The sequence below is a fragment of the Syngnathoides biaculeatus genome, chromosome 14 (genome assembly GCF_019802595.1).
Source record: "Syngnathoides biaculeatus isolate LvHL_M chromosome 14, ASM1980259v1, whole genome shotgun sequence".
Taxonomy (NCBI): domain Eukaryota; kingdom Metazoa; phylum Chordata; class Actinopteri; order Syngnathiformes; family Syngnathidae; genus Syngnathoides; species Syngnathoides biaculeatus.
In genome coordinates, this window is record NC_084653.1 from 10532046 (window position 1) to 10544204 (window position 12159).

General features: G+C 39.5%; 1 protein-coding gene across 4 annotated transcripts in view; it reads left to right on the forward strand.

Annotated features, from left to right (window-relative positions):
* The window catches only part of edar (ectodysplasin A receptor), a 32607-nt gene extending 21962 nt beyond the window's left edge, over positions 1–10645 (forward strand). For all 4 annotated transcript variants that reach the window (XM_061842280.1, XM_061842281.1, XM_061842282.1 and 1 more), the window contains 7 exons: positions 1357–1431; positions 1508–1633; positions 1746–1817; positions 4038–4110; positions 7337–7667; positions 7781–7844; positions 8712–10645. In XM_061842280.1, coding sequence (XP_061698264.1) covers positions 1357–1431; positions 1508–1633; positions 1746–1817; positions 4038–4110; positions 7337–7667; positions 7781–7844; positions 8712–9097 — 1127 coding nt within the window. In that variant the 3' untranslated portion in view covers positions 9098–10645. The remainder of the gene's footprint in view (positions 1–1356; positions 1432–1507; positions 1634–1745; positions 1818–4037; positions 4111–7336; positions 7668–7780; positions 7845–8711) is intronic.
* The last annotated feature ends 1514 nt before the right edge of the window (positions 10646–12159 follow it).

Here is a 12159-nt window from a genome sequence, read left to right on the forward strand (position 1 = left end):
CTTGTGAAAATATGTCCCAAAATTTCATATAACATAAATGATAATGTTGAGATATTATCAGCATTTTCGTGTTACCAAATATGAACAATGGTTGAAAAACCCATTACGCTTGATTTCTGATCCAATTCATTTCAAGAACATTTTGAACATCATTGTCCTCTAACCTAAAAAAAGATTTCTCCCACCCCTAGAAGACAGGTACAGACTTGCTTTTTAAATTTTAAATTAGTCTGTCTTCAGCCCTGCTGTGTGTTTATGTGTGTGTCTTCAGTGACTACAAGACAGATGATTAGCAAGTTAGCACTTGCGCTGATGCTTTGGTAGACGTTTTTCTTGTGAATTTTAAACTATTTTGAGACATTCTGGCTCCCTCCCCTGCCATGTAATAAGTTTGAGGCATTTCATAAGATAGAAAGACACATACTGCGGTTCAACAAATGCTTGATATTAGTTTTGTTACTATAACAAAAATGCACAAGAGCTTGTTGTTCACATACGTACTGCAAGGGGTTCCTCCTGCCAGACAATGTCCAAGCTTTCTCTCTCTCTCTCTCTCTCTCTCTCTCTCTCTCTCTCTCCCTCTGTCTCTATCGCTCTCTCTCTCTCTCAAAACTCACACAATGCATTATAAACATATATGCCACGGCATACATTGTGAGGTCAATTAAACATGGTAAGATGCAGCACGTAGTTTTGCAAGGGACCTGAGTCATCAGAATTGATCATGTTTTCCATCTACATTTTGAAATTAGTTTTTGGGGTTTTTTTTTTGTGAATTGGGTGTATTTTTGTGTGTATGATTGGAGGTTTTTGGTGTGGATGGAGAAAAAAGAAGGATTCACATTAGTGAGAATAACATGATTAAATGTTAATTTATCAATGAGCTCCTATAAAGTTCAGTTAGAAAAATGAAAAAAGTGAAAACCGATGGCACTTCTCAGATAATTCAAATGTACTTTCTGAGGTACTTACCTTCAAAATATAAAATGTGACTCACTTATCATCCATCCATACATTATCTGAGTCGTTTATCCTCACAAGGCTCACGGGAGTGCTGGAGCCTATGCCAGCTATCTTCGGGCATTAGGCGGGGTGCACCTTGAACTGTTTGCCAGCCAATCGCAAGTCACATTGAAACAAACAACCATTCATACTCGCAATCACACCTAAGAGCAGTTTAGTGTCTCCATTTAATGCAAGTTTTTGAGATGTAAGAGGAAACCGGAAGGCCCAGGGAAATATTTTATTTTAATCCATAGAAAAATGAAAAAAACAAGTGGCGGAAATCTTTGATAGAGAGAATTTGTAGCAATAACAACTACTACTGAAGATGTATGTCTATTGTTTATTTCACAGGTATGCAGACTATTCAACTACAAAAACTACAGGTCGATCCTGGGAGCACGACCGTGTTCCCTCATCTCCAAAAAGGTGCACACAAATGCACACTTACAGAAAATAAACATACAAAACTGTAACTCATTAGATTTTGTACTCTATGTCTCAGATCCAACAGGACAGAGTCACTTAGCTACAGCTCTCATTATCGCCATGTCGACCATCTTTGTCATGGCTATTGCAATTGTTCTCATCATTATGTTTTACATCCTGAAGGCCAAGTCAAGCGGGCAGGGTGAGGACGCAGAACACAAATAAGCATGCACAGATACACACACAGAGTAGCAACAATATTTTGCCTTATATGATAACATAAACACTCACACTATCCATGAATCTTTTTACAGCATGTTGTAGTGGGCAAGTAAAATCAGTTGAAGCTCAGAGCAGCAAACAAGAAGACAAGAAAGACATCCCTGGTAGGAGAGAACACACGTACATATGCACACACGCAAACACACACTAAAACAAAACGCACACTTTTCACAACAGTGCGAATGTTTGCATTCACGCTCACCCTGGTTTGAATTATCTTGTCGCTGTAATGAAGTTGTAATGAAGTTGTGTTCCTTCATATCCACATTATCCTAATTTTCATATGATTTAAAGTCACATACAGTGTTTTTGTTTCAGGTTTTAAGTTTTAATCACTTCACATTGATTTTTAAGAAGCAAGCAAAAAGTGATTATTTGGCAGTGAAAAGACACACTCGATAGTAAAACTAACTCCAAGTGTACGTTTCTACATGTATCACGATAATTTAGTATCAAACAATTATTTTTTTCTGAAGTGGAAGTATTTAAACTACAATGTTTTAATATATAGAAATGGTGAATTGACGAGAATGTGAAATTAGTGACATTTATTTCTTGTCATGATAATTTCATTATAAAGTGCAAATCAAAACCCCTCACAGTTTGTTAAAAGTTTCCATAAACACATGTGACACCAATTTAAGAACAATAGCTTACAAAATACACAAGAGATTTAGTTTAAATGGAATCAAACTGAATTGAAAATCATACGTTAGTGTAATAACACTGCGAGTGGCATTCAGATTGAAAGCAGAAGTATAATTAGAATTTCCATCTTTGCTTTAGTGACGGAAAATGAAGAAAAAAAGCCTTTGCAATCCAACACGGGCAATAGGGGCTGATTCTAAGCTGCTCTTTTTTTCATAAAATATATTCAATTATTGGCATGGTGCAGCTGTAGAGCATTGGCCTCACATTTCTGAAGACCAGGGTTCTGAACTTTTTTTTAATGTTTATATCTGTCACATTCAAGTTCAAATATAGTTTTGCACTTTGATTGTGTTTGACCTTGGAGGTTCCTTAGTATCTCATAAAACACATTTCAACCAAATTTCAAGTCAAGAAGGTCGTGTTTCATGGCATAAAAGTCAGTACTGCACATGTGAATGTGTTATCAGTGAATTCATACTGTGGACGTGCAAGTCTCTGGATGTGGATACATGTGGGTGTGTGTGGGCTACCAGAACTGCAGTGTGATGAGTACAACCCGCTGGAATGTGGAACCTGCCCAGATAAAGTCACGCATCCCTTAAGGGGCCATTTCTGCTGACAATGATGCTCTGTTCTCCTTCATGTGCCGGCTAACTGTTCCTCATGTTTTGAACAGAGGTCCACACATGCATATGCATGCTGTGGTACAAACGGGCTGATTAAAAATAGACTTAATAATATAATCACTAAAAGCTTGGCAATTTATAGACTTAATAAGATAATCACTAAAAGCATGGCAATTTAATAGGCTATAATTCATTGAAAAAACATGTTGGTTCTTAAAGGCAGGATAATATTGTGTGTGTATACACGGGCGAGACGCCATAGCTTCAAGCGCTATCTGTCAGTTACATAGACTGAGTTAATCAGGCTGCGAGATGAAAGTCAAGAAAGTCACACACGCACGCACACGGGCACACACATACACACCTGTTTGATGTGCAGACTATTATAAATACAGTCTTAACCATTCCACTAAATCCAACCACCACTTCCAGTGCTTGCTTTAATTAACCACATTCAAAATGCAACCACAGCAATCAATATGAATCCACAAAACCTTTAACTGCAATGCTTGCACCCAAAATTGGTATTCACCATAAATGGTTTTTATGTACCACATCGACTACAGGGCCTCAAGTGCTGTAATCTTCTGTGAAGGAATGTGTTCATGGTTCAAATTTTCACCATGCATGGAAGAAAATGAATTGTACGAACGAACCGAGACGATATATTTCCTCAAATACATATTAGCCTTTGCTCCAATAGTTGCTGTGCTTCAATTGATCTCTATATGACGTATGTTGTCTTTTTCCCCTCTTGAACCACAATAAAAGGTAATTGTGCAAAAAAAAAAAAAAAGCATTGGTAATTGTATTAACTAGTACTTTTTACTATTACTGACACAACCATTTCACAGTAAATATTCCCGGAGTACAGCATCTTTAAAGCTCGGATCTGTAAAGCTGAGGTTTAACAATGAACTTTAGAGGGAGTACAAAGCTGGTAACGTTTAACACTGTAGTTCATTTTGTTGAATACAATTGCTTTTTCGCAGCAACTCTCCCTGTACCTACAGTGAGATGTTAATTAAAAAAAATGTTCTCTTTCAGATAAGGTGGTGATCTACTCAGAAAAAGGCGAGTTTGACAAACTTCAGGCCTCGCCTCAGATGCCAGTTAAAAGGTAGGATGCATTCACTTGCTCTCCTTACAGATACCAGATAAAGCACTATCTCTCTTCACTAATGAATTTTTATTTTGTCATGACATTTATAGCCAAATTGAGGGTCAATGTAATATTTTCCTACACAATTTAGAACAACACATATAAACCCAAAATATTATATTAATATTTATATTACACTTAATATGAATATATTGCATTTACTAGTAATCTTTGACTGTTTGCATGTTTGTCACAGCAAACACAAAAAGTTTGAAATACTTTTATTCAACATGTGTTTGTAATTCAGCCACCACAGAACAAGCCTGTGCAGCAGTAATGCTGTTAAAGCTGGCACTTGGTGAGGCTTTTGCGGGTGTGAGGTACACAACACCTCATTAACACCAAGAGGTCAACAGTAGCGGGTGCGGTGGAAAAAAGGTGTGTGGGGTTATTTATTTCAACCTCCACCTAAAATGACGACCATGCGGTAAATCATCATATCAAATCAAAGTATACCTCTTTCCCTTTTTTCTACCTGCATAGACACCCTATATCCTCCAAGGAGAAAATTATACTTTATTAACACCAGTGGTTCATGTATGATGGAATTAGTTTTGTTGAGCCATTGACCTCACATGTTGAGCATGTACGCTACGCAAATACAGTAAAGAAAATAAGTATTTGATCACCCTGCTGTTGCAATTTATCCCACTTAGAAATCATAGAGGGGTCTGAAATTTTCATTGTAGGTGCATGTTCACTGTGAGAGAGATAATCAAAAAAGAAAAATCCAGAAATCACAATCTATGATTTTTTTTAACGATTTATTTGTGTGATAAAGCTGCAAATAAGTATTTGAACACCTATCAGGTAGAATTCTTACCCTCAAAGACCTGTTAGTCCACCTTTAAAAGTCCACCTCCAACCCATGTATTATCCTGAATCAGATGCACGTGTGAGGTCGTTAGCTGCATAAAGATACCTGTCCACTCCATACAATCGGTAAGACTGAAACTTGTAACATGGCCAAGACCAAAGAGCTGTCCAAAGACACCAGAGACAAAATTGTACAACACCACATAGCTAGAAAATGGAAAAAGCTAAACATGACGGTCAATCTCAATCGCAATAGAGAACCATGCAAGATATCACCTCGTGGGGTCTCAATGAACCTTAAAAAGGTGAAGAATTAGCCCAGGACTTGGTCAATGACCGGAAAATTGGAAAAGAGCTGGGACCACTGTTGGTAATACACGAAGACGTCATGGTTTGAAATCATGCACGGCACGGAAGGTTCCCCTGCTGAAACCAGCACGTCAAGGTCCGTTTTAAGTTTGCCAATGACCATTTGGATGATACAGAGGAGTCATGGGAGAAAGTTTGTGGTCAGATGAGACCAAAATGGAACTTTTTGGTCATAATTCCACGAACCGTGTTTGGAGGAAGACGAATGATGAGTTCCATCCCAAGAACACCATCCCTACTGTGAAGAATAGGGGTGGTAGCATCATGCTTTGGGTGTGGGGTGTTTTCTGCACATGGGACAGAACGACTACACTATATTGAGGAGAGGATGACCGCAGCCATATATTGTGAGATTTTGGGGAACGACCTCTTTCCCTCAGTCAGAGCATTGAAAATGGTTGAGTCTTTCAACATGACAATGACCCGAAGCACACAGGCAGGAAAACCAAGTAGTGGCTCCGTAAGACGCATATCAAGGTTCTGGCGTGGCCTAGCCAGTCTCCAGACCTAAACCCAATAGAAAATCTTTGGAGGGAGCGGAAACTCCGTGTTTCTCAGCGGCAGCCCAGAAACCTGTCTGATCTAGAGAAGATATGTGTGGAAGAGTGGGACAAAATCCCTCCTGCAGTGTGTGTAAACCTGGTGAAAAATTACAGGAAACGTTTGACCACTGTAATTGCAAACAAAGACTACTGAACCAACATTAACATTCTTTGTCTCAGGTGTTCAAATACTTATTTGCAGCTGTATCACACAAATGAATCGTTAAAAAAATCATACATTGTGATTTCTGGGTTTTTCTTTTTAGATGATCTCTCTCACAGTGGACATGCACCTATGATGAAAATTTCAGACCCCTCCATGATTTCTAAATGGGAGAACTTGTGATATAGCAGGGTGTTCAAATACTTGTTTTCTTCACTGTATATAGCGGGGTTGCAAATTAAAGAGTAAAGCATCAATGGGAGTAAATATTGGACAATAGCAAAGGATATGCGTTGTCGTCAGACACTGCCAGACGTGGGTGTTAGATGTCAAGGAAACAAATGCTGTGTGTACGTGTACTTTTGTCCCCCCACCCCATTTTGTTTGTCCTCTCATTACAGCAGCATATCTTGAAACAATGGGCACGCTGTGAGAAGTCACGTTTCCCAATTTAAGATACACTTTCAACTTCATGTTAGTCGTCCTTTTTAGTTATAATGTAAAACACATCTCTTTGGATAGTCTGCTGGTTATTGAGAGAAGCAGAATAGCGAGGAAGAGTTTTTTTTTTAAATAAAAAAAGTCCATCTTGACAGCCAGCATGTGGACTGGGACTTCAGATTGGACAGGCTCTTCAGAATGCCACAGTCAACCACGAGTGCACATGTATCACAGAGAAAAAGCAGAATCGTGACATAAAAAGATCTTTTAAAGCCAGCATGTGGACATTGTAGACAGAGATCCTTCATTCTTGACATAGAAAAGCCCCACCATGGGTGTATGAGGACATATTTATGTTTTTTGTATTTTAAATGAGGTAGCATAACATTTTCAAGGTCATAGAAGTGGTTTTATGGTGGCAGCGGATGTTTTCCGTTTAGTCAGTGGTCATGGCCACAGTCCTTTGTGAGGGAAGATAGTGGCTTGATTTTTCACAATTTTAAACCTACCTTTCTCTATTTATTTATTTATTTATTTATTTATCTTTCAAATTCGGCAAGTTTAGCACCATTCTTCTTTGTGGAGTGTCAAATTTTGAAGAGGAAGAAGAAAGGGGAAAAATGTATTACCATTTTCACTCAACAGCGGCCTTAAATCAGTTTTATTTAGCGTCGTGAAAATTATCCAGGCTCGTAATGACCGTATCATTACAGGTACCCTCGAAGGTAGAGAAACTTCCGTTCTCTAGTTAAACATGCAAATAGTTTTTTCGGTAAATCTTAAAAGGTCAATGACAGCATGTGCATGTGAATAACATGTGCATGTGAATAACACTTAAACATATGTATGGCAGTGAAAACGATGGGTCGTCAGAAAATGAGCAGTTGCTGAGCCGCAGCATCGATAGCGACGAGGAGGCGTCATTGGAGAAGCAAGGCTCCGCCGAGACAAACAATCTGACCCTCAATTCGGGCCTCATTAATTTGGGGAACAAGCCAGACCTCTGCCTGCTCACTGTGGGAGTCCTGGACACCGATGCCGCTTCCAACGGGACCGCCAACCTTGCCGCTAGCCCCAAGAGCAACCTCCCCAGTCCTGGCCACATGGGCAGTGTCAACCACATCCCCAGCACTAACCACATCAGCAACGTGACCACAATCAACAATAGCAATAAAAACCCAGGGGTAGGAATGTGAATCCTTGAAATATGTACAATACATATATGATTATAAACAGATCTGCAGTTCTGGATCATCTGGCTCGCTCACATTGGGTTTCCTTTTTTTCTACTACACAGATGTTACAGAGTCGCAGGAAAAAGATCCTGGATCTTTATGCTAAAGTGTGCAATGTAACAGACGGTGAGTTGCTCAGCAAGAACTATTCCATGATGAAATTAATGATGAAGATTTGTTGATGAATTTAACGTTTCACTGATCAATGTGGAAATGAAAATTGCTGTTGTTTTGTAAAATCCACATGGAGCCAATCAGATCAACACGGTACCCCACTACTACTGTACTTCAGTCTACACAAATCGAAACATCCATTCATCCATCCATTTTATTTGCCGCTTATCCTCACAAGGGTCACAGGTAATGCAGGAGCCTGTCCCAGCTGTTATCGGGCAGGAGGCAGGATACACCCTGAACTGGTTGCCAGTCAATCGAAGGGCACAGAGAGACAAACAGTCGCACTCACAATCACACTTTGGGGCAATTTAGAGTGTCCAATTAATGTTGCATGTTTTTGGGATGTGGGAGGAAACCGGAGTGCCTGGAGAAGACCCACGCATAAATTGAAACAGGTGTTGCTATAATTTCTAAGATTTTCGTTGTCACTTTTGGGCAGCTTTGGTGGACAATGGTTAGCATTTACTTGTTTACCTCTTATTTCAATATGGGCTCCAGCTTTCATGAGAGCTTGTGTGCGCTTTTTCACACATTCCAAAAACATGCCTGCAAGGTTAATTGAAGACTAATTTCCCACAGGTGTATATATGTGAAGAATTGTCAATATGTGCCCAACGATTGGCCGATGACTGGTTCAAGGTAATTCGAGACTTTTGCCTAAAATCAAATGTGATAGACCCTAATAAGGACAAGCAGTATATAAAATGGATGGATGGATAGTTTCACATTTGTTCGTGTGACTGCCAAACAAACGAAATGGAAACTTGATAGCAACCTGTGACATAAAATATAATATACTATATCTCTACTCCTTAGGCCTGAGCCCCACGGAACTTCCCTTCGACTGCCTGGAGAAAGCCAGCCGCATGCTGAGCTCCTCCTACAGCAGCGAGGCCGCCGTGGTCAAGACATGGAGGCACCTGGCCGAGAGCTTTGGCTTGAAGCGCGATGAGATCGGTGGCATGAGTGATGGCTTGCAACTGTTTGAGAGAGTGAGCACCGCAGGATATAGTATCCCTGACCTGCTCACCCGCCTGGTGCAGATCGAGAGGCTGGACGCTGTCGAGTCCCTGTGCTCGGATGTTCTCGGAGGCAATGACATGGCCAGTGCGGCTGGCCGACAGGGCATCAACAGTTTCCATAGCCAACTGGTTTGCTCGTCACCTTGCCAGCCGCCCTCGCAACGCTGCGCTAGTGTCTGAAAACTTGATGCACAAACTCTTAAAGTTGAAATCTGGCTTAATGCAAGATGCCTACAGTGACTAAACTGTACCCACCTCATCACATGAAGAACGTTGGTGGACCACAGTGGATAAGTCCAGAAGCTGCACATTAAAAATAGTAATTAATATGGGCTACAGAATATCAGAAAAAAAAGATTTATTTTTTTTTTTAATTGCTTGTAGGCTCCTGTTCAGATGGTTTTGCATCTGTCAGAATATGAACTTTATGTGGAAAAAAAGTGGAGCCTTTCCACAAAATCATTAATTAATCAGGACAAAGCTATGTTTTCTCTGAATTTAAAAATGTTTTACATTTTCTATAGATGTATGCTTCCAATTTCCGAGAAAAGCTTTGTAGAAGGAAAACCTGAAGAGTTATGATTCTTCAGCCCAACACGTTTGAAGCGAACTCGAAAAGATATTGTGAGCAAGGACCTCTGTCAGGTTCAACATCAGTGACTCCTGACTTCACAAAGGTTCTGCAGAGCAATTTGGTGAAAATCCGAATGAGTGGAAGCTGTTGTATCTCAAAAAGCCGCCCATACAATGTAATCTGTATTCCTCCCAATTAATTTTGCTGTCAAAGTTACTAGTATGTAGTAGGAGGAGAGTAAGCTATATATAGATGTGGAAAACGTACAATAAGCACTCAAATGTAGCTTTTTGTACGGGAAGGCTTCACCAACTCATATGTACATGTTGGTACACTTGCACATGTAGTCAGATTTACAGACACTTCGCACACATCCCTTTACAGCACCACACACACTGTCACACACACAGCAAGCAACAGTCTTACACCAAGGACTTCCTCTTCAGCAATCTTGCATCTGACCCCAACGCAACCTCCACACCTCTCCTAACCTCTCCTTCCCTTTTTCCCTCAACACTGCTGGCAGATTTAACTACTGGGTGTGTAACTCCCCAGGGTCCCTAATAGTTTAAAGTGTTGTGGTTTATATAATGGGTGCAAAGTGCCTGTGATTTCCACCACCCAATCAAGCATTTAGGACCATTTAACCAATAAAAGTCCAGTGGAAAACTTGTAAAAATGTGGAGCCACAGCAGGGGCATAACTAACTGCTGCCAGAAGCTGTTTACAAGAGATTGTTTAAAAAAAAAAAAAAAATGGAAGCAGTGTTATTTTGGCAGCTTTTTTGGACAACATTGGTGGGTTCTGTAAAAGTGGCCAAAGAATAGTGCAAGAAAACAGCACAAGTGTTACACAATGGCTTTGTTGTTTTTAACAGACTCAGGTTTTCTGGTTTGCTCAATCCAGCTGACACGGACAAATGTGGGTGGAATTGAATACTACAACTGCAAGAACATAACTGGAAAGACAATGTTTGATTTGATAACTTTATCGTCAGAATCATATCAGTGAATCAGAAGCAAAAGTTTAAGACTCCACTCTGTAACACTTTTTTATTTTATATTTTATTTTGCAATAGCTGGGCCTGGACTCTGTCATTCCAGCATGAATTCATATATTTTTACTGCTATAAATAAAAAGCTCAGACTATTGAATATAGTGCCTTGTTGAAGCTACGCAATGTTTGTGGTTATTCAATTCAAAATTCTTAATTCAAAACAGGCCAACATTTTTATGGTGCCGTTTGCTGAAATTTTCGTAAATGATCTAATTGTTGGACTGAACTTAAGTGAAATCTTCTCCGGAGCTGTTTTTAGACAGGCGACATCTTACTTGGTAGACAGTATATCAGTCCTGAAGAGGCACAGAACATTAATGGCATACCTCCATCCACAAGCCATGTAGCAGTGTCATCAAACTCATGGAAAAGCATTCAGTATCATCGCAGAAATTGTCTGATTGTACATATAAGTTATTATTGTACATAATATATACTTTAATTAAGAAAATGTGGGAAAAAAGTTTTATACCTGATTATTTAAATATTAGACACACCAATTACTATTTTCATGCATGAAAATACCTCATGTTTTTTCATGATGCAATGTGCCTATGAGTGATATGAGATTTTGCCTTTAGGAAATACAGAACTTTCTCCTGCAATGGCAGGAGCGTCTAACATTGTTCTACTAGGTATTTTTCTGTATTTTCAGAGCCAGTGTTCCTGTGCCAACACAGCCAAGATCCAGTTAAGTTTTGTTTTTTCCTGGTAGTTTTCCAACCTCATTTTCATGTTTTTGGACCTCGCCTTTTGGCATGTGTTTTTGTGCCTTTGCCTTTGTTGGACTGCCTTCCTGTGTATGACCTCTGCCTGGAATAAAACCACTCTTAAAATCCTGTCACTGCCTCAGAGTCCTGCATTTCCGTCCTAGCCTTTGTCCCATGTTCGAGACAATATGTGTGAGTGTTAAAACAATGTAACTAGTCTACATTATGCGAATCATGTGGGAAGGCACTGGCTGTTCTATATTGTCAGCTGAGTCAGCACACACTGACAGGGTTGATTAATATCGTTGAAACAACTAATGGAAAACCACTCATCAAAGTTTCCAGTTGATTCCCTCGACTCTTCATGATAGTTCATTAAATTTGACACACTAACCAGCTAATTAATTTAAAGAGAAATCATTTGACTCCAGGCAGGGAAAGAGTGGTCAACCATGTTTTCATGCAGATAGGATTTGACACGCTCCAATCTGTGTTGTTCCCACATACTGTGGCTCTTGAAATGCAGCAATGCACTGTAAGATGATGGTAAAGTACTTTTTGCCTGCAGCTCGACCGCACAACTAGATGTGGGAGCAGGTTTTGAAATGGTAATTACACAGTCAAAAGAAAGTCTATTATTGTGTTGTAGTGTACTATTGACATTAAGTATATAATTTGGAAAATGGGTAAATGGTGTTAAAATAAAGTCTGGATCATAATGTTTCATCATGAAGATGGGGTATGCCAAATATGAGAACTGTATAGTATGTAAAATAATCAAAACATTTTTCAGATTGTGTGAAGCTTTTAAGCAGAGATAAATTGTGTGAAAAGTTGCACAGCAGCGGACACTTTGTGTTGCATCGACTGCCGGAGAAAAATTCCTTGTGTGTTTTTACAC